The sequence below is a fragment of the Hippocampus comes genome, unplaced genomic scaffold (assembly GCF_001891065.2).
Source record: "Hippocampus comes isolate QL1 unplaced genomic scaffold, H_comes_QL1_v1.1 scaffold122, whole genome shotgun sequence".
Lineage (NCBI taxonomy): Eukaryota > Metazoa > Chordata > Actinopteri > Syngnathiformes > Syngnathidae > Hippocampus > Hippocampus comes.
Window position 1 is genome coordinate 642,170 of NW_017842059.1, and position 23,647 is coordinate 665,816.

General features: G+C 42.5%; 1 protein-coding gene across 3 annotated transcripts; it reads right to left on the minus strand.

Annotated features, from left to right (window-relative positions):
• Positions 1–3,915: 3,915 nt before the first annotated feature.
• Positions 3,916–20,783, minus strand: ccdc9 (coiled-coil domain containing 9). Of its 3 annotated transcripts, XM_019861471.1 has the most exons (16): positions 20,681–20,783; positions 19,473–19,535; positions 18,238–18,342; positions 17,983–18,141; positions 15,075–15,419; positions 14,902–14,985; positions 13,768–13,932; positions 12,225–12,406; positions 12,093–12,154; positions 11,578–11,622; positions 9,480–9,588; positions 8,835–8,937; positions 8,314–8,761; positions 7,143–7,343; positions 6,293–6,494; positions 3,916–4,454 (listed from the first exon to the last, which is right to left on the minus strand). In XM_019861471.1, exons 2-16 carry the CDS (start codon positions 19,500–19,502, stop codon positions 4,427–4,429), a joined length of 2,268 nt encoding a protein of 755 aa, XP_019717030.1. In that variant the 5' UTR covers positions 19,503–19,535; positions 20,681–20,783; the 3' UTR covers positions 3,916–4,426. The 3 variants fall into 3 exon arrangements, with proteins under 3 accessions (XP_019717030.1, XP_019717031.1, XP_019717032.1); XM_019861472.1 differs by lacking the exon at positions 11,578–11,622; XM_019861473.1 differs by lacking the exon at positions 3,916–4,454 and having other exon boundaries at positions 6,403–6,494; positions 7,128–7,343.
• Positions 20,784–23,647: the final 2,864 nt, after the last annotated feature.

Genomic DNA, 23,647 nt, shown 5'->3' on the forward strand with positions numbered 1-23,647 from the left:
AGAAGCGTGGGATCGGGTATACTCATCCAGGCTGCCAGTACGAAGTCCAATACTTTACGCAAAAAAATACAAACAAAAAAATAAAAATGTGAACCTTGAGTAAGTTTTCCTCGCCAGTGATTGGTGAATAGTTGAATAAGGGGGGCTGGTTACCCTCAAATAATCAGCGAATAGGCAAACTTATATGCCAGATGCACTGTACATTGCGCCCCCCCCTCACTCGTCTAAACCCCTAGGCCTATTTATTTTATAGTTTAGAAGGCTACCGATGCATCACAGTACGCCAGGCTCATGGTGACATTGCAATAAACACACCCACACCGGAATAAATGCATAGTTTATTGTCATAATCATTGTCACAATCAAAACAGTCAATCCGAGCACTAAAAGTGCTGTCACATCGTACGGTGAAGCTCCATCCAAAGCGACACAACAGTGTAGGGGTGATTGCCCACTCCACTGCTATACAATGATACTAGATTATACTGAGGCTACGTGTTCCGCTACACTTGAGATATTACCTGAATAGTATGACCAACAAGCCTTAAATCAGTGCACAAAGTGAGACGTCGGCTCACAAAAGACAAGCTATGTTCTAAAAGGGTTACTTTCAAGGCATGTTTCCCAAACTGAGGGTCCCAGGTCCATTTAAAGTTGCATTTTAGTCATCACAAAGGCCAAATTATTCGGAAACCCCTTGGATTAAATTTAAGACATCACGTGAAAAAAATAAGATCTTATTGTATGTGAAATATAACCACAAATATGGCAATGTGGTTTATCTTGGCTGATCAAGATCACGGCTTATCTGCTAGCTGCTAGCAGTTCGCAGAAGTCAAATGTAGGACTTGTTAGTAGGGCCAGACCAATATGGATCTTTTTTAAGGTCAATAAAGTTTCCAATATTTGGCAAAATAAGAATCCGACAACCAATTAATCAGACAATTAATTTTATAAAATAATGAAAACTACTTTTTTGGTCCCTTAATCCCTCCAAAAATTCATATTTGAATTACAGGAAGAACATTAGACTGTTTTACAATACTTTGATTTTCCCTTTAGATTACTGCCCTTTAGATTTGTTTAACAACACAACAGAGAGAAAAATTGGCAAAAATCGACCAATATTATATTTAGTGGGGGGGGGGGCAATATTTTAATGTCATGATTTTTGTCTTATGTTGTAATGTGTTAAAAATTACACCCAAAAAAAAGACAAATTTCTGCCTATTTTAAGAGTTAATATCGGCTGGCCTATTAATCGGTTAAACCAACTGTTTAGGGTCCATTTCCATCCATCCATTTTCATCACCACTTAACCTGTACACTGGCCGTGGGGGGGCTGGAGGTGGGGGTAAGTTTGGCTTGGAACCTATCTCAGGTGACTTCAGGTGGAAGGCAGATTTCACCCTGAACTGGATGCCAGTAGGTCGCAGGGCACAAAAAGAGACAAACAACCATTCATGGTACATGGTTGCTAAAATGGGATGTATGAATATTAAACAGAACCCTCCGGGTGGGTCAGTCTTGGAGGTCCTTTACGGTAAATAAAGTGTCAAACTAGCTTTTAGTGTGGCCACTTGGTTGGAAGCCAAGGTTTGTGAATATTAAAATGGTTGAGGGATCCCAGTCCAAGAGGCCCTTCAAGGACAATAAAAGATTCAGGCCACTTTCTTGCGCATCCTCGAGCGGGATTGAGAAATCCTGCACAAAATATTAACTACAAACTCATAAAAAAGTAACTTCGCTTAATTTGTATTTGTGGCATCTTTAAATGACCACTATATTTGGAGAATGAATGCCTTAAATTTGGACACAAAAAAAAAATCTATTTACAAGAATAAAGCTACTGGAGGTAGACGTAAGGGTCCACAGGGAGGTCCTTCAAGGTAAATAAAGTGTTTAACTATAGTTAAGGGGATGGCTACATAGCTGCTGAGTCAGAATTTCTAAATATTGAATAAAAACCTTTAGGAGTCCATTCCTGGATGTCCTTAAAGGTAAATAGACTTTAACGAGCCTCAAGAGGGAGATGCAAGGTCAATATTGAGTCCTGGACGTCCTTCAAGAGAAGAGCAGCAAAAGGTTGAGAGCACTTCGGGGTCTTTTTGGTGCATCCTTCAGCATCACCCCCCCACCCCCCCATAAAACCAGGACGACCCTCCCCCTCTTCCTCCGGTGTCCTCCATCCTCGCATCCATCCGTGCGCGCTCCTGCCGCAGCCTCTACACCTCACGCAAAGCCCGCCCACCGGCGTGCGGTTACCCTCCAGCTCGGTCATCCGAATTTAGGCGCGCAGTTGGTGCGGTTGTGCGGCTCCGTGACACTGCTGGTGCTGTTGTTGTGCGGGTCGGGCGTCCAGAAGAATACGTAGTAGATTACCAGGATGAAGGCGGCCACGGACACGCACATGAAATAGGCGATAGCCATGGCCACTTTGACCCACACCTTGGCGGACATGCTGGCGTGCTTGGCGCGCGGCTCCCCCGGGTAGCTGGGCCTCCGCTTGGGGTCGCCGTTCAGCTTGTCCACGGTGATGCTGGCCCCTCCGTCGGCTGCTTTCATCTTGCGAGTGAAGCCACTTCCCCCACCGGCGTGGAGCTCATCTGAGGCGGGATGGGTACGGAGCCGAGACCCCTCCTCGGTTCGCGGATCGCCAACACGGGCCGGGGCGGAGAGTGGGCTGCGTGGAGAGGCGCGTTTGAGTGCCGCGCACTGCGGTACTGCTGCCTCTGCCCCTTGTCCTCTGCGCCGAGTGGGACAAGTGAACTCAAGGAGGATCATCATCCGCGGGACGGGACAGCTGTCAAGCCTGCCCTGGGATGTAATGTAACTTCCGGAATGTGTTTCAAAATAAAAGGTTTCCCGGAAATAACACGTACTACCAGCATTAAAATATAAGTTGCGTAGTCGGCCTGGTGGTAATCAAAAACGAAGCATTTAATAATGTTCGAGGAGACTGTATCAATGCTGTTATGATTTATTAAAAAGCTACATAATGGTCATCTAACTTACATGCCACATCAGAATTGTACCCATGTAAAAAAGTTCTAAATGATTAGGACTACAGTATTATACACAACATGGGAAAGGACAACAGCCCAGTTTAAAATGAATTTAACTCCACTTTTTCTAGCCGTCATCGGCAAGTATCACTGTTGTCAGTCCCATGTGTGCTTTCTTTAGGGTTTTTTTTGGTCCTTTTTACTCTCTTTCAGTTTGATCTCTCGCAGGCTTCCATGTTTTATAAAATGTTTCATTTTTACAAACTTTTTGCAATACGATTGTAATGATAACCTTAGTTATGGAGGCTATTTTTTAAAGTTCAAAATGTTGTACTGCTCTCTAAGACTGTATTCTTGATACACGTTTATTTGTACATTTTTGTGATTAAAATATATATTTTTTAAAGTCTCTCGCATGAAATTCTTGAGCGTCTGCTCTGCTGCTTTAAATATTACTGCCATAAAGAATTGTGTGCAAGACATCTCTTCATAAAGGTGGGTCAGGAGTAAAAAGGTGTGCTATTATTTGTCCTGCTGGTTTTGTTGTTAAACCTGCATGGCAACATAACACAAGATGGAGGATGTAATAAACACAAAAATAAACACGCTTGCACTGATGCGTCACTTGCTTTGTTTTTGTCCTACAAGGTCAAAATGGTCCACTGGCAACAGCTTTAAACATGTCGGGATGATGGATGAACAAATTGTGGGTGGCAACAAAGGTGGTCTCCAACATGGACATTTTAAAATTCTCATCAGATCTACATTTTAATTGATGGGCATGGCAAAACAAAGAAGCTTCTTATCATTATGAGTACTAAGAATATATACCTAATGACATAAATCCCATTTCTATGAATGCACATCTTGCATTACAGAAAGTTAAATTCATATGCGCATTTTATGTGGGTTTTTTTTTTTTGCTCACCATAGATTCCCTTCCGATCGCCAGCTGTTGCAGTAATATGGGCTTTGAAAACAAACAAACCATTTCGGACGGCAAACCTAATAACAGTCTTTTTCTTTTCAGACATTAAAATGTACGAACGACTATATAGCATTCATATGTCTGAAAATTGATCGTAATATTTGCTTAAAAGTAATGAAAAGTGGTATAAAAGTGTCTCGAAAACAACTGAAGTCTATTAAAGGGTTCCTGCAAATAAAAACTCATGAGACTGTACAGCCTCGTGATTGGTTAATCTGAGGTGGGGGGGGGGTTGCGGTTTTAGCTGATTCCAGCAGCTCCATTTAATCATTTAATGAAGTTTTTTCTCCCGTCGTTGACACAGGGGACGGGACAAAGAGTGACACATGAAAACAACTGCAGGGTGACAACGTTCTTTGCTGACAGACTGCATGAAAGCAAACATGGTTTTGAGGCTCCTCCCGCCCTTCGTTGGTTGGGGAAACGCGTGAAATCACTCCAGCGATATTGGTGTCGTCAGACTGTTGACAAAAAGAACATTTGAAACATCGAGTTAGTTTCAAAGCAGTGTGGTGGACTATTGGCTGGCACAGGGGCGTCAAACTCATTTTTGTCATTGGCCACATTTTAGTTACCGTTTCCCTTGGAGGGCCGTTATAACTGAAACCAAATTTTAAAAAGTCAATAGTAAAGGTTTATTCAACTATTGTTTAAGGTACTGTAATGAGTGGGTTGGTTACAAGAAAAAGCTTACAATATGTCTTTTATTTATTACATATGAGAATTTGGTAGAAATTTTAGCAAGCATCATGCAAGTTGACATGCTTGTTTTGCTTCCGCGGGTCACATAAAATGACGTGGCGGGCCGCATCTGGCCCCCGGGCCTTGAGTTTGACACATGTGGGCTGGCACATCTGCCTCAGTTTTGACATTCGGAGTTTGTATTTAACACAAATTAGGTGTTTCAGTGGGCAGCACGGTGTGATAGTGGTTAACACATTTGCCTCACAGTAAGGTCTTGGGTTTGAATCTGGGGTTTGGCCTTCCACTGTGGAGTTTGCATGTTATCCATTATTTTCTCTCGTTCGTTTCATTTATTATTACACAAAAAAAAAAAAAAACAACACAGTAAGTTTATATATTTCTTTGTCCAATTTAATAAAAACAAGTGTTTTTAACTTTGCAGTATAGTGTAGAATCTTATCTTAATGGAAATTGTTATTCAAGTCAACAAAATGGATGCTCAGAGTTCAGTTTCGAGGAAGCACTGTATTGTAACAAGTAGTCTTAGAAATGTTGAAACGAAAGTCCCTAACCCTAATGATGAAAGTCTGCTGTAATTTTACCACAGGGGGAGCTCACTTTTGTTTTGGTGTTAGATCCATTTTGTGACATAATCCAATCACGCTTCAACACTTTGCTCATTTCCTGGCAAAAACCTAATTGTGCCTCTCATCATGGCATTTCTCTGGTTTCCTGTTCCCCGCCCTGAGCCGGCACCACCACTACCACCACAACAACAAAAAGGAGGAGACACCACAATGCGGTCTTGTGACTTCTTAATCGAATGAGGGCTTTCAAAGCCACACAAAGACATCACTAGGTACAAACTGCCAGCATTTTGTTATACGTCAATCAATCAATAGCGGCAGGGGCGCTGCTGTGATAACTTCTCAAGTCGTCCATTAGCCCTAGTGACGCCAACGCAGCCGCAAGCTGAGTGCTAGCAGCATTGATCACTAATGGTCGGTTCCACTGGGTTGGAAAAACATCATGTGGCTGAGTGACTTTACTTTGCCACTTTTGCTTCCTGACCAATATGACTGGACAAACTGATCAAACAAAAGTTGTGTGACAGTCCATAATTGACCATGAATTATCCATTACTCATCTTATGAGAGACATTTTGGACAATTCTGTGCTTGCGACTTTGTTCTTTTCTGTGCCAGTTGGAAACTTTCCATTGACATTAATGAGAACGAGATGTAAAATTATCATAGTCAATATGCAAACTAAGGACGCACCTGAATAAATTAAAATATCATGGAAAATGTTCATTTCTGTATTTCCGATTCGACTAAAATGTACTTTTTAAAATCATAATTCATAAATTTCATGATTATAGCTACCAGCTATCGAAAACCTCAAAATGGCATTAGAAACAACACATTTGTCGAAGACGTTCAAAGGTGTTGTTCTTCTGAGACATGGAAAACATCCAGGAAAACCGGCCCTCAAGCAACAGGATTGACGACGCCCGATTTATGGTGTCTTGAAGAAATTGAGGCGAAATGTAGTCAAATGTTCCTCCCTCATTACAATGGCGTTATGCTAAGTCATTGAATCAAGAGTGGCAAACCTGAGGAGGGCTTTCTCGGAGGCCGTGGTAGCGGCGTCTGTGTTCACATCGCCTGGGTCCACATCGCCTGGGTCCACATCGCCTGGGTCCACATCGCCTTTGTCATTTTTGTCGGCTTTCTCCCCTTCTGCTTCAGATGTGCGTTCTGCTTCGGTGGGCTCGCTCACCTGGACAGTGGGTGTTGATGGACTGTCTGCTTTGTCTACAAAACAAACTAAAATGACTTGTCTGATATAGGGATGAATGATTTTGAAAAATGTCTAATTATAATTTATGCCCCTCAATATTACAAAAGCAATTGAACATGTTTTTTTCAAGGTCCTCTTTCCATGTTTTTTTTTTTTAAAACAAAGACAAGCAATAAATTGATCTGAATTACAATAAAGTTTATTTATTTAGCGTACTATTGTTTATTGAATAAACAATAGTACGCTAAATAAAAGCAAATGTAGCAGCAATTAATACAGTACACTATTTATATTCAATTTGAGTTGTTAACATTCTTGACATTTTCAGTCTTTGAAGAATTGACTATGACAACTTCAAATGTGACACAAACCAAAGTCAGTCAATTTTAATTCAAATTAAAACAATGTAAAAAAATATATATCTGTGACTTCATCACTTCAACTTTTCATGTTCCATTGAAACAATGCAACATAGATATGTGGACTGCACTTAAACCCTGAACTCATCGAGACACAATATACTGGAAGTAAATAAATAACTGAAATGAAAACTTTTGGGAGGGGTCAAAATTGCAGCTTTTGCATTTTGAAAACTGCCTTATACTAGACTGCAGTGTCAATTTGAATTTAATTTATGGTACACTAACACAGTCATTGATAACCTGGCGAGGGGGTGTCCGGCACATGCTGATGGTTTTCAGCGATGTCCGGGATGGTGGCGTTGGACACGTCTGAGGGAGCAGATTCAGATGGCGATGCGTCGGATGTGACTGTGGGAACAGCCTCTGCTTCTGACGCCATGACAACCTGCTGGACTTCTGGCAATTCCGGGGGTGATGGAACCGCTGTGGTGCCAGGGGGAACTGGAAAGGACAGTTAACAGAATGCGTTTATGTGTGGCAATAAAAAAAAACAAAAAAAACTGAGATGACTCAAGGACGGCTGGCCAAATGCTTATCTGTCCACTATTCTGCCATCATATTGTTCACTTCTCTCACCCTGTGATTCCTTTTCAGGGTGTTGTGAAGCATAATGCTGTCCCGTTTTGACTCTGATTGTTTGGGGGGAGTTCGGGTGGCACGCTTTGCCATTTTTCACGCTATGTTTCTTTTTCATACTTTGCTGTGGCAAGCTTCCCTCATGCTGTGCTTCTTTTCCAGGTCTTCATGCAGCACAGTGTGGTCATGCTTTGTCACTTCTTTTAACCTGGGCTTCTTTGGGCTTTTGTGCGGCACATTGCTCTCACACTGTCATGTCTCTAGTCACTTTATCACAGTCTCAGCCTGTGCTTTTATGAAGCACAAGCTTTCACATTCTGTGTGCTTCTTTTTCAGACTTTTTTGCGGAACAGAGTGTTTGTGTTTTGTCATACACTCATTGTTCTCACTTTTGTGTAGGACACTTTTGTCCCACTTTGGCCGCCTGATTCTCTGCGTCTTTTTCGGTGTCTCACATTGTTCTCATCCGTTGTCGTTTCTTTTACTCTGTGCCTCTTTTTCAGGCTTGTGCGAAACTGATGTCACACTTAGTATTGATGATTTCCACCACAGTCACGCTCTTACTTTGTGCTTCTTTTTCAGGCTTTCATGTGGCACACTGCTACTTTATTCCTCATATGTGTTTCTCGTTCAGGCTTTTGTGTTGCACACGCTTGTTTCACTTTGCCACCCTCTTATCTAGCGTTCCATTTTCATTTTTTTGTGTATCACACTGCAGTCACATTGTCACCTGATTATCCTGTGCTTTTTTAGTGGCACACTACTGTCACTCTGTGCTTGTTTTTCAGACTTCATACTAAATACAGAAAAGTAATCACGTGTGTATCGGAAGTACCTGTGTTCTCCCCACTGGGCTCAGTGGTCTCCTCCTGCTCCTTCTTTTGTGGAGGGCTGCTCTCAGCACTAGGGACTTTCAATGGGCTCTCCCCTCCCATGCTGCTGCGTGGCGACAGCATCTCCATCTCCTCCCCCCAGTCCGAAACGGGTTGGTGTCCGTCCACCAACTGGAACGGGCTGATGGGCTTTGCCACCTCTGAGGGATTCTGTGAGACCGCCTGGGGCGAGGGGATGTGGACTTTGGGTCTCGGTGCACGCTGCTCTCGGGGGCTGCTGGCAGACGACGGCGGGGAGCGAGACAAGGAGGATACAGCAGAGGTGTGGTCTTTGTTGACTTCCTCTTTCCCAGTATCTTTGTTCTTGTCTTCATCTGACAGTTCCTCCTCGCCTTCGCTGGCGTCCTCCCACTGGTCGTCGTCCTGCTCTTCATCTTCTGCCTGCTCCACCTGAGAGAGGACACGGTTAGGGTCACGGACCTTTTTAATGCGATTGTGTCCTCCCTGGTTTCTTGCTGCCCACCTTCTGTGTTGGCTCAGGTGTGGACTTCTTTTCTCGCTTGGGTTTGTCTTTTTTCTCCTTCTCCACATCTTCCTTCTCTCCTTCCCAGCGGTTGTCATGCATACTGCAAAAAATAAATAAATAAATAAATAAAATCATGTCCACGTCCACTTTATGTGTTTTTCTAAATGTACTGTTAAGTATGCAACCAACATGTTTGAGAACGTTACATTTTGGGGTATCTCCATTGCCTGTGGTCAATCAAAACATGCACTTCTTTAGACTGCACCTACAATCCTGATATTTAAACAAACTGTTTGATTAGAAAGCCTTTTGCTGTCTTTTTTTTTCCCACCCTTGACGACTGGTTGCTAATAATGCTAAACTGGAACCTCCAAAGTTGAACACCCTAAAAGTGGAACAGCTTGGTGTCTCAAGTACCAAACGCCACAGAATTCAAAAAAGGGACAACTCTTACAATACATTAGCTCGGTAAATATTAAAATGTGACTTAAAAATGCATTTATTGACATGTTTTCTGATGGGTGTCCCATCATATCAGTGACCCTGGAACAGATCAATTCACTCAATTCCCATGGGAAAATCCGATGAATGGCTAGAGTTCGTTCCACTGTTACGTCATTTAAGTTTAAATGGGTGTTCTACCTGTAACTGGGCTTCCCTCCTCTGCCCTTCCCTCTGCTTCGCTCCCCTCGAGGACCCTGGGATAGGAAGTCACCGAATGTGGGCACTTTGGGGGGACGCTTGCCATCGTCTGCCAGGGGGCACATTGTTGCAAAATGTCACATACAAAGTACACTTACATGCAATTTAATACACAATAAAGATGAGTTCATGTCATAGGTGGGCCACATTTGAATTTTAAGATGGGCAAAGGAGCCAGCTCATTCGTAGATGGAGTTAAAAAAAACAACACATTACAACCATGTTTTTTTGGGGGGGCGGATCAATGGCATTTCAAAAAGGAACATGATTTGATATTCAAGTGTGTTGCATGCGCTGTCACAGAAAAAAATTTAACTCATATCTCAAGATGCCATTGCATATCCTCGGCGGGCTGTACTAAAAAAAACAAAACAAACAAACAAACAAAAAAAAAAAAAACAAAATACAGATCACATTTTTTGCTAGCGCGCCATACTTTGCCCAACAAAGTATGGTTTTGGTTTTTGCATGAAAGATTGTGATTGAGAAAAAAACAACTGGCAAAACGTCAGATATGGAACTTCAAGACCTTTTGGGATAGGTCGTTTCTGACAAAAGGACAGTAGTTCATCTTAATCAAAAAATGAATAAAATGAACATAAAGAAAAGTATAGAGTGGTGGGTGAGAAGGAGCAGGGGAGAGGAAGGTCACAGCCTGAATGCTTTGCAGGGACGGAGGAGAGGCAGGATAAGTGCTTGAAGAGCAAGGCTGGAGGTGATGAAAAGTTTACACAGAAGGCGGGAAGCGGGATCAGAGAGGAGAGAAAAAAAAAGTCCCAGAGAGAATGGAGATGAGGACACTCGAGTCATTCAGCCAATTAAGAGGCAGTGAGTGATGTAATACATACGCCACTTCTTCCACTTAGAGTCTGGCAAACACTCAGAAAGCAGCAGTGAAGTAGCGCGAAAAATAATTCTCAGCTTTGAACCTTCACACAACTCACAGCTGATGCCAACCACTCTGCACCCACATCCTGTGAGTGTGAGTGTGTGTGTGTGTGTGTGTGTGTGTGTGTGTGTGTGTGTGTGTGTGTGTGTGTGTGTGTGTGTAAGCAAAAGCAAATGAGTTATCTGTGCATGTTAGGTCACAACGGGAGGAAACATGCTCAAAATGACAGAAGCTTACAGCTATTAAATTCCCACAACACTATTTGGCTGAATAAGTCTCACAATTCCAATATAAAAGTTCAACATTTCATCTCATGAAACAAGCTCTAAGATCTTACTACCTCTCTTATCACCATCTTCTTTCAGAAAGTGTCCCAAAAAGCCAAATACACACCCAGAGTTAATTCTTGGACGTTGATTGAAATGTGGCTGAGTTCGATTTAAACAGCCCATAAAGAAGATTTGATGTCAAACTGACTACCAGGCTGCCTGGCTCTGTAATACTACTCATCTCCTCACGAGGCATCAACGGGTCAGTATTGCGTGAAGAACTGAATTACAGTTGGGGACCACATTCGTGTCACTACTTCCATTTCGCTGTTCAAATGAAAGTGTCACCCTCAACTCGAGAACTGAGAAATTACGGTGGTGTGGTGTCTCATGTTGGATTGGGGTGTAAAATGAGAAAAATGGAGGAACACACCAACAAGTGTGCTCCTGTATTTCATGCACCACAAAGAGAAGTCAAGTGGCACACACTTGAAACACAAAACCATACCTACAACAAACACAAATACATGCACCGCACACAGAATTACTCCCATAAAATATGCCGCACATGTCACACACAAAAGACACTGACCAACTATACTGTATTCACAGCCCCCCCCCCCCACACACACACACACACACACTATCCCCTCCACAAGTGAGTGAGATAAATAAAAGGCACGTTAAAAAAAACACACCACACAAAACATACCACACACACAGTTACCCACCACCATTTCCACACAACAAACTGACAGCAACCACACCACCACAAACACACCCCACAAAACATGCATGCACATCCACAATGAAGCCGCTGCAAACACACTGGAGTGTAAACAGTGCTTGAACACGTCAGAGGCCCACTCTGGGGTCTAACCTGAGGCTCTGCCACGGGGCCCGCTGGCAAAGTTACGCCCTCGGACTGCAGGGAGGACACACAAAGACACCGCGACATCACTGACCGGGGGGGAATTACAGATTCATTGTGGGTGATCGGTCATTTCTCAGTATGGACCGAGGAAACCAATGAGGTCACCTGAGAGAGCAATGCCGCTCTGAGGAAATACAGCCAGACGTTTAGCTAATGATCTTAATGAACGGCCGCTCACATGACAGCTTCCATCGGTTCATCAGCCTATTGCGCACACGGCGTGAACAACGTTTTTGGGACACCGGCAGGAAGAAAATGTGACGCTGTTCCTTGCCTTAATGCCACTTGTTTAGTACAGTGTGAGCAGAAATGGAAGGTGAGTGAGTGAGTGAGTGAGTGAGTGAGTGACCTGAATTAGAAACTATTGTAAAAAGATCCAAATCATATTTAACCCACAAGGTCATCATGTGAGGGAACTAAAGTATATGATGTGTTGTGTTACCATGGCAACAGCAACATACCTCTCCTGCCACCCTGCTCTGGCGTGCCGGCCTCTGCCGCCGGATTTGCTTCCTCTTTGAACCTGTCAACGAAAACGACACGTTTGTGGTCTGTACGTGGATGCAATGAGGTGCCGCTGCTTCTTGTTATACATGTTCTCCGTCTTTTGCGCGTCCCACTCCCGCCTCCATTGTCCAGTGGCATTGCGATGGCGCGCCAGTCGCTCCTCGTCGATCTGTTCGCGCTCCTTTTTCCAGCGCAAGTACTCAGCCCGCTCGCGGCCCGTCATGGACATCGTCATGTCCATGGAACCTTTGGGGCCGGGACGCCGACTCTGGAGAGGAAAATACAACATGGAGTGTTTTGACTCACGGCGTCAGAAATGTGAGCTCCATTTATCATTGTATGCATCCTGGTTTTGTTTGGAAAATGCATCCCCCCCCCTGAAACATGAAATTTGGTTGTTATGTCAAATGAGAAGACCCACAGAAAAGTCTTGAGAAGTCATGCCCAAAAAGACAAGGTAAGGATGACATTTTGGTTTGAAGTCGCCATGTTAGGGTTTGATGATTCTTGAGAGCACCTCCTGGATTAGTTTTTTTTTTTTAATTCAGCCCCAGAAGCCAGAGAAGAGTTAACAACCTGAAATTTGGTAGTCATGTCTAAGATGTGTAGAACTGCAAAAATGTCTCTAGAAGCCATGGCCAAAAAGACACAGGAAGGCTTCTATTGTGGTTTGAAGCAACCATGTTAGGGTTTGCTGACTCTTGGTAGCGTCTCCAGGATTTTTTGCAGAGGAAAATGCTGCCCTGAAATCCCCCCTCCCCCAAAGTCACTTTGATTTTGGAACATAAAATTTGGCCACCATGTCTAGCATGAGTAGACCCACACAAAAAGTCCCAAGAAGCCGTGCACAGAAAGATATGGGAAGGCTTGCTCCCATTTTAGTTTGAAGCAGCCATCTTTGGATTTGAGCATTCTCCTGAAAATTCAGCTCCTAAAGCCAGTTTGACATGGGAGGATCAAATTTGGTGGACGTTTTTATCTCAAACACACAGAAAAGACTGAAAAAGCAACAACCAAAAAGTTACAGAAAGTCTGCACTTTTAGTTTGAAGCAGTCATTTTTGTCGAGCTGGACATATTCAAGTGTACGTCAAAAGCAAACTTGGCCCAGAGATTTTGTCCGACTGCAAGAAATTTGAAGCGGATATACGAGATAGACAAATGATGCTAAAATTGCAAAACATTTTAGTTTTCATCATTGCGAATCGTCACACTCTCAAAGTAACGGACTAAGTCATATTTTCACAAAAAATATTTCTACTTTTGTCTTCAACATCTCCACAGCATGCTAAATTCAGCTAAACCCTTTAACAGATTGTTGAATTCTACCCCGGAAATGAATTTATTCATAAATACGAAATAAGCAGTATTTGGTTCCGTTTTCCGTGATTTCTGAATAAAACAAAAAACAAAAAATTCACTGCGGCCATTATTTTAGGTAGATGAAAATGGGGGCAGTTTGATGACTTATTATAAAACAGGAAACAAACAAATACGCAGCCGGACCTAGCCTGTTATGCGCATTTACGTTTTTTGTTTTTTTGTTTTAAATAAAGTCCCAGAGAGCTGGAGGGAGATTTTTTTTCCCATTTCCATTTTTTTTTTATCTATCTCAACGTGTTTGACTCACAATCCACTCTTTTTCCAGATCGCCGCCAGTCTTGACATTGTCAAAGTCCAGCCCGCCCCAGTTGCGCACGTGTCTTCTGCTGCCCTCCTTGCGGTCCAGGTCGGGGGCGGGGCCCGAGCGTCGCGGGTCGTCTAGGAAGTTGCGGAGGGGCTTATCACTGTCTGCCTGAGGAGAGAAAATGTCAGCAGTGTAAATATACAAGGCGAGGCATACGTTTGTATATCTTTGCCATCTACGATACCCAAGGTATCTGAAACATAAAAAATATAAACTTCTGGTACATGTGGTCATACATGTATGGAGCCAATCACAAACATGTTTTTCCATGTTGACAAGGTCAAGGAGCAAGCAAATGTGGCGGCAGCGGAGATCACACCAAAGCTAGGAGGCAGGAGAGTTAATAGGCCTCAAACGAACTGTTTTTCATCAGGGCACCATGTGTTTGCCAATGTTCTGCCTTCCACCAGGCTCTTGTCATGTGGAAAACAATTTGGAAACTATTTTGTTTCTGTTGTCTGTCTGTTAAGGGTAATTTAAAACCTGAGTTGCTATTTATTTTTAAAGGGTTGTAAAAAGTCGCTCCATAAAGCACGTGTCAAATTCAAGGCCCGAGGGCCAGATCCGGCCGGCCACGTCATTTTATGTGCCCCCCCCCCAAAAAGAAAATCATATGTGTCAACTTTTTTTGCCATGTGTACACTCAACTGAACTATAATTGACAAACTATTATGGTTGACTGATTTAAAAACTTGTAACCCATTAATTTGTTGGGTAAATGAAATAAATCCGATGAGACGATTAAACATTTTTGTGGTTTCATTGTCATAAAGGCCCGCCGAGGGAAAACGTAACTTCAAAGTGGCCCGTGACAAAAATGAGTTTGACAAGTCTGACGTATAGCAACCGAATCGCGACGGCACAAATATTGATTCTGCTTTCAAAAGCTATCTCCTCTCTGTTCACAGCCATATTGTCTGCAAAAGCAGTTCACATCAGAAGAGATGCGCTTTGGACTACAAAAGCCGCAAAAAAAAATAAGTCTTGACAAATAATTTAGTATTTGATTGCAAAAACGGATAAATCATGTAACACTAGCAGAAATTAATACATATGCGATCCAAATGTATTTGTTACCCGTTGTCCTCGCTCATACTCTGCTATTCTCTCCATTTCCTCATTCATCTTCTCAATGTTTTGTCGCCTCTTCTCCTCCCATTCCTGGTTGGGGAAAAGGAAATGTGTCACATTTGGCCAAAAATAAAAGGAAAAGTATTACGGTACAAAAAAAAAAAAAAAATTAGATTCACCTTGGACTTCCTGTCCACACCGCCTGGTGTCCCCAATGCGTCTCCTCCTCCTCCTCCTCCTACTCCACCACCACCACCACCACTCGGTCCTCCTCTTCCCCTCCTTCCTCCTCTACGTCCTCCTCCTCCTTCACCTGGCTCTCCATCTCTGGGTGCGCGCGGTTCCCGCGTTCTCCTCTCCTGGCGGACACCACCTCCTCCTCTGGGGGCCCCCCCCCTTGCCATCCGGCCAGAGCCCGTCCTCCTTGGGGGGCTGTGGCTGGGCCCTCGGGGTCCATCATTCTCCTCCGACGCTCTCCGACCGCGGGGTATGGTGGGCTTCCAGTCTTCCACCACCCGCTTGTCCTGCAGCAAGCAAAGTCATTGGCCTTTGAGTAAGATTAGCGAGGAAGTCAAGCGTGGTGTTTTTGTTTTAATATTTGAAACACCAGGTGAGAATTAATACTCCCTGAGTGTGTTGTAATCTGCTCTTCTGACTGTGAGATTGATTATGTACAGTAAATATGTAATGTAATATTGATGGTTGGGGGTCAAAGGCTCATGAAATGTTGCTGAATATTTTAGTACTCGCTACAAAACATTGCTCAACACACACACACACACACACACACACACACACACTCTTCCCTCTACCTCAATCTTGTGTCATTCTCCAGATGCCGTGCAGACAAATGCAACGCGAACAACGAGGCAGCTGCATCAGCAGAATACTTGAAGGGTAGAGTCACAATTGTATTGAACAACTGTTGATCGAAATGAAAGTGCTCAATGCCTTACATTGTGGGGGAGCAGCAGTCGCTGCTCCCCCACAAGTGCATCGCTGGGCTCCGTAATAATGTGCTTAGTGGGGGAGCAGCGACTGCTGCCAGGGTCACAAGTGCATCGCTGGGCTCCGTAATAATGTGCTTTTGAGACAATTAACATTGAAAAAAATAAAATAAAATCAACAAATCAAGACAGGCATAGGTGTATACTGAGTGGATGTGAAACATAAAATGCATTTGATGAATGAAAGCATTTTAAAGGAGAGCTGGATTTCTGGAGGCTCAACATCCAAATTCACGATCAAATATGAAGTGTGGGCTCCCTTCTGGCGAGCGTGACGCAAACAGAGCAGAACATAAAAGCAACATGTAAACAAATTACAGCGCGTGTCTGGACTGTTATAGCATCATGTTGAAGCCACAGCTCAGATTTCCAGCTGCTACCAGGGAAGGTCATTTCATCTAACGCAAGGTTTTTCCGGTGTTCATCCAGCAAGACCAATTGATATCGCTCAATACAGCGTAAAGCTTCAGTTTTGCTCATTGAGCGATTGATGTTCCGCTGCGGCAGTGATGGATTTTAACTGCAGTTGCAGCACTGCGCCACTAGGGAGGCGCTATATCAACAGCTGTGCACAGGAAAGACTTTAAGCAGCTCCCGAAAAATAAACTGATCAAATTGTGTTTTTTCCCCACTAAGTTGTTAATCGGTGCCCCGATTTTCCCCAGCGGATTACACAAACAGCTAAATATTGGCTGTTCTTTTGTTTTTTGCATCCGAGCATGTCGTGTTATTTAAAATAAAAGTTTCCTTTGTGTCAAAGTAACATTTATGATTTTTAGCATTGCAGATATGGCAGGGAAAAGCAGCCACTCGCAAGGAGGAAAGCCGAGACCAGAGCAGATAAATCAACGCAACAGGCAGTTAAAAAAAATTTTTGGTGTGAAACAATGGTGATATGCATGTTTTAAGAAACAAACGCTTTCACGTGATAATAGTCATATTCTTATTAGAACTCTTAACTTAATGTATGTTTCCTGTAAAAGAAAGTGAGTCTGTTGAATTTACACAATACATGCGCGTCATGGCGCATGGTCAGGATGGTACCACCTCTGCCTTGATTTGAGCCAGGAAAAACCCTGCAATGTTTATCTTTTTACGAGGCGCACTGACAGAATCACAAGAACACAGGCTCGGCTCTCCATGACGCACGCGGCATTCTGTTCTAGTGCCAGGCAGTCTGATTTACCGATTGCTTGATGCATTGCACCAGACAATTACATATTTCATGTGTTCCCCTGTTTACAAAGTACCGGTATACAGTTGGACACCGTCAATGATCAGTTGGGGGGGGTTTACACTACTTTCGATCCACAGCTGGTGGCAGGCTTGACATGACCATGTCGAAGCCAAAAGGTAAGCACAGCTACATTAAGTTTGGTTGGATGCAAAGATTACTGCTAACTAACAGCTTCTGAGAATGAGGACAGGAGGGAAGAATGAAAAGTTGATCGCTGCATCCCAATATACGCACTCCCACCCCACTTCAAGATCAATTCAGTAACATCTCCTCTTCACCTCCTGGCCAGTAGGAAGCGGTTTGCCTGTGTTTCACGTATCGACGCAGGCCGCACTTTACCAAACAAGAACAAAATCCAAAGCAGCAAGCAATGTGAAGCCAAAGCTTTCAACTATTAAATCCAACATTTGTGGTCATTTTGGAATCCCATGTAGATCCGGAACACACAAAATTGTGAAAAGTAAGGTCATTTGTAAGCTGTACCACGCAGCATTGAAGTATGGCAGAAACATGACAAACTGGGACAAGCACGAACACTGACAACCATGCTGATCTTGCAACAAGACATGGTAAAATCTGTTCACTCAAAACAGATGCAACTTAACAAATTATTTGCCTGCTAACTGATGCCAAATCATGTAAAATCAATATTGAATAGGATCCCAACCTAAAGAATCGAAATCGTATTGAATCGAATGGTGAGGTTGTTAACAATACCCAGCCCAGGAAATCTCCACCATTTGTCATGAGAGCCACTTTGAGTGAATGTCGCAGGGTATGATGAGTAGATGACGACTGACATTTCCTGGAAAAGAACATCCCGAGTTTTAGATTCCAACTTACCCCCGCTGCCGGCGACTTAGACAGGTCGACCGTGATAGTGAAGTTTTCCTTCTCCATTTTCCTTCGGTCCGACTCCGACTGCTCATGGGAACGGGGCTTACGCGGCGTGGTGATGGCGATGCCCTCCTGCTCTGCCTTCTTCTTGTCTTCTTCTATTTCCTGTTGGTAACATGAATGCAGGCCAATGAGAAAACAACAAATGACCCAAAGCATCGATTTTTTTTTTTTTTAACATTGTGAGAGTTGACCACGTACTTGATAGCGCTTGACCAGAGCCTCGTTCTTCTTCCTCAGCGCTTCAATCTTTCGGTCCAACTCTGCGTCCTTCTCCTCCTTGGTTTTGACATCCACTGCTGAAGACTGACACACACACACACACACACGCACACGCACACGCACACGCACACGCACAAAAGAAAGTGAAGACATTAGATGACAAAAGAATCAATGAGAAAATAAAACAAGATGGGGGGTAAGAGAAGAAAAAAAACACAAAACAAGAGATTTTTAATGACAGACAAAACGGAAAGGAAAAAACAGAGTAAGATGGACCACCAAAGAGGACAAGAAGAAAGACAAGACACAAAAGACAGAAGAAGAAAAAACAGGCTAAGGACAAAAACATCATGAACACACACAAGTGATTCATTTGAAACATGTCACTAGTGAAAGAGCACCGACTAGTGGACGGCAAAAATTGCACATCAACAAACTAATCAGACGATTAATTCGTTTATGGGATTCTTGTTATCCCAATTATTGGAAAGTGCATTGACCTAAAAAAAAATCATATCGGGCAGGCCCTAATAAAAAGTCCGACATTTGACTTCTGCCAGCAGATAAGCGCGAGCTTGATGATTATCCACGATAAACCACGTTGCCATATTTTTGGTTATATTTCACACACAAAAGATCACATTTTCTTCACGTGATGTCTTACATTTAGTGGTTCCAAATAATCTGGATTTTGTGATCTTGTCGATGACTTTTTGTCATAAGCATTACCAAAAAGCCAAAAAAAAAAATAATTTATTGTTCGGGCCCTATAATTTATCTCCTATAACTAAATAGTTAATAGTCCACATCACTTCTGTGATGTTGTTTCTTCGGAAATTGTTTTAAAGTCCACTTTCACTTGACATACATTGTAATACAGCGCTTGCTTACGAGAGTTTGTGGAATTAAAGGCCCACAAAGCCCATCTTGGGAACTCTGCTTTCAATATAAAACAGACCTCAATGAATACGATGAATAAGCATGTAAGGTCAAAAATGTTTTTGATTAATAAATAATTTCTAATTCCTAAACTCTTCAGCTATTAGATACTGTACTGATTCAATAAATCAAATCTGATGGCACAGGATGGGTACGATTGTAAATTGTCAATTGGTGTGAATATAAGCTTGAATGCTTGCCAATATGTGTCCTACGTACCAGTTCAGAGTGTGCAACCTGGAGAAAGTGGCACTTTTAAAAACGGTTGAACTCACCATTGTTGCTAGTATCTTGTCGTCATGCATGGGCAGTGGGCTGACTGATTTTGAGATAATGCACTGGAAAAAAAAGACAAAAGTCTATCATTTAGTAAAACACGTTGCTAGCTGGTTTTACAGCATTTACTCAGAGCATGTGTTGCAGTGGGGAGCAAAAAGTATGTTGAGATCGTGAGAAAACACAACTGAGTGCATAAAGCCATTAAAAAAAGCCACTGACAATATGTATTAGTGTGTGTGAGTGTGTATGTGTGTGTGTAAAAAAAATTTAAAAAAAAAGCACAAAAAATATTAGCATCAAATCACTGTTCCGCTTCACGTATTTCTCACAAAAAGCTTTTTATCAGTTTTTTTTTGGTCAGAAACTGATGTTCCTGGTTAATTTAACCCACCTTTATTGCTAATTATAAAGGAGCGGAAACACGTAAGAACGAGCTTGCAAGATGGGAAACTGCCTTACAAACGATGGAAGGGAATGATTTAATTTTTTTAATTTCAAATTGCTCCATTGTACATTCGCAGCAGGGCTTAAGTGTAGAAGGAAGGGTTCAGAAGTAGTACAAACATAACATTTCATAAACTTTCCATAACAAGTTCTCCTCAAGTGTCATTTACATTAGAATTGAAGTAGTCTGTAGTGTATTTGCAAACTAGTTAAATACAGTAACACTGGCCGTTAGGACCCAACAAAGATGACTTTTGGTCACGTTTAATAGTCACCATCCAACCTTATTTGCTTAGTTATCCATCAATGACGTTTCATATTGACGCAGTGGTCATTTTGTCTGCATTGCAATGGAAGTGACAAGGCCACGTGAAGCTATTTTAGATCAATCGCACCTAATCCGAGCTCAGGTGAGGTAAACAGAGGTTCGCGCATGCGTGGAATCAAATATTTCACGAGGACCCGCGGCCAGCAAACCAAAGTTTGGTATAATACGAGTCACCAAATACACAATATAAATCATTTCAGACACAATCTAAACAAAACATTTTCGTCGACATTGAGCACGTTTCCGCTCTTTCCCAGACGCCTCATGTGACGAAATGTCTGACTTCAACGTAACGTAAGCACCAACAACCATGACACAAAGCGATCCACACGAATCAAGCCGCAACGCCGAAACGGACGATGAGCCTTAAACCGAGCGAGGCGAACGATAACGCTGGTAGATGTAAAATCCTGCTTTTTGCAAAGTAATTACCTCGAGTGCTAGCAATGAGTTTTTACTGGTAGCTCCCTGCCACTTTCAGCACCTATGAGTGCTCACGTTTTTTGGGTTCCGGTGAAGTAGCATTCACTTCCTGCCAAAAAGTGAGACATACGCAGCGGATTTAAAGGGACAGTAGCGCTAGTCTAACCCAAAGTGAGCTAGTTAATCACGTATTTTTTACTATTTTTATTTTTAAATTTGACATCATATCTGTCGTATAAGGTTACTTATATAATCGCTGTTTTTTTCATTGATAAGGAAAAGTAGACGTTCTAAGCATTTTTAAGGAGCAAAAGACATGTAGTACAGGGATTTAACGACTGATGGCGCAAGGTAGCAACAAAGTCTCTTGTCTGTTCGTGTGTGCGTGTGTGTGTGCGTGTGTGTGTGTGAGTGTGTGTGTGTGTGTGTGTGTGTGTGTGTGCGTCAAATTAAACTCAGGTGCTGCATTCAGTTACTGTCTGAAATCACACCTTTCTATCAATCGTTTCACTGTCTGTTTTCACATCTGTTTCACATGGTAAAAATGCTTAACCTGTAATAATCTAAAAATTAAATTACATATAAAAAAAATGGCCTCCATATTTGTCATCATGACACATTTCATTGTACTCTCTCTGTGTATTTGCATGTTAATAATTGGTCCATCTGTATTAATAGTAGTGTATGCTGGATTATTGTTGACAATGCATGAGTAAAATATAGCATTCTTCATTGGGGTCACACAAAGGTTACACCAAGATGGCATATGATTTTAGTGGCATGACATCAGGTGACCAATATGATGATATAATAGGTAGAAGTTGAACATAACATGTTTGCAAGGGTCAGTGGTCGTCCATCTGTGTGAGTCATCCTCATTACTTCCTGGTTGAAGGAGGTGGAAGAAGGTTGTGGGAGTGGGAGGGTGGATGTTGGGCGATGAGCTCATTGTTGAACGAACCAAACAAGCTCCCGAGAGACAACACCGGAGCCCTTGAGGTTGTGATCACGAAGAGATGACACCAACGCCGGCCACTTTTGTTTATACACAAGGCTGTCTCCTGGGTGAGGGGGTAATGGAAATGGCTGTGATGTGTGTCTCCGGGCAGTTTACAGATGGAATAGCCAACAGCACTAAAGTTTCCTCCAGCTTTAAGCCACCTCGTGTGAAGTTTCTCTCTTAATATGATTCCCATTTCCACATCTGCAAAAATGACAAAAATGATGTAATATGCTAGGGCTGCAACAATTATTTGAGTAGCTCAAATAAGATACTGTAGAAGTGTGTTAGCACTGAGCCAGAACAGCTGAGCCGCCAGAACCGGTGTTTTGTTTACATGGAAAATGTTCGTGCGAGTCTACTTTCTATGAGAGTTACAGACTCAAACAATGTGTCACAGTTTAAAAGAGAAACATTACAAATCAGCTTCCTGCTAATGTAGCTGGGTAGGAAGATGACATGAGAAAGGGGCCAGGGACAACGTACAGTCATATTTTTAGCTACTTTCTGAACTCCATTCGTGAGGAAATAGGCAATATAAAATCTCTGCGCCATGTCAATACCTACACAGTAAAATTGGTGTTGTTTTATTTAAAGCGGTTGCACACATCTTAATATACCTTAAAGCAGACGTAGAACCCAGTCAAAGCCTTTTTCTTCCTTCAGATCCACTACTTCCGACTGCAAAACCTGGTACATAATAAACACAGTCACTCATGGTGCCGTGGCACAAACGCTAGATGTGTGTGCGGGCAGCGTAGGCTCGGTTCCCACTCAGTGACGGTGTGAATGGTCGTTTGTCTCTATATGTGCCCTGCGACTGATTGGCGGCCTTCCGCCCGAAGTCAGCTGGGATAGGCTCCTGCAATTCCCTCCGACCCTGTTCAGGATAAGCGGTGTTGAAAGTGGATGGATGGATAATAAATAACAACCAAATTAAATGAAGGTTAAGATTAGAATATGGAATCAGTGAACCATGTCGCTGCTGAAATTAAGTCATTTCTCGGGATACTGCCCAACAGTCCAAAAGCCCATCACATATGACCTGTTCAGAAAAAGGTGAAACTACATGTTGTTGCCTGACTAAATGGGGATGTACGTCTTCATCAGCGTCATCATCAACATATCTGCCATTTTGGAGGCTACGGGACTACATCGCATGACATGCTCTGGCCTAGTGTTCCCCTGAGTTATTGTTATATTTAGTTAAGGGATGCAACAATGCCTCCCACAATCGCAAAGGGAAAATTGTTAAAAACAGATATGTAACAGGTGGTCTTTTTAAATTAAGATATCAGCTTAATATTTCTGTGTTCCTCATCCCTAGGTTACTGGGGAAGACTAAATATTCTCACAACAATATTCTTTGCCTCGGGTTTGTGTTCAAAACATTGCTCTTGTAGCTACAGATTCAATGTGGTTGTAGTGCAATCGCGGAAAGCACAAGTTCCCATGATGCATAGGAGATTTAAACGCTTTGGGAACTGATCATTTGTTTCAAAAAGGAAACAAAAAAATCATCAAATAAATTGCTCCACAATATGAAAACTCCTAGTAACTAATCACTCACTGCACCTTCCGGTGTCTCACCGGAAGTTGGGCCCATAATTGTTTCTACATCAGAGCCTCCAGGAATAACCTGGATATTGAAGATCCAAAAAGTCACAGTTTCAATATTGGTGTGAGTACTTAGTCGCCAGTGCAGACGAAGTAACATGACCTCTCCCTCTCCCATGGTTGGTGCAGAGAGTCAGCTTGGTATCTTGTCATCTTTTCAAAAAAATGTTTCAGGTACCGCAGCTTGGTAAAGGACAAATATGCAAAATGTGCTTATGAAGAGTGATTATTACTGTACATAAAGCAACACTTACAATTCTCAAAAAATATTTCAACAGCTATTACACCATAAAGCAACATTTACAATTCTCAAAAAATATTTCAACAGCTATTACATGTATGAGACCGCCATTCATGAC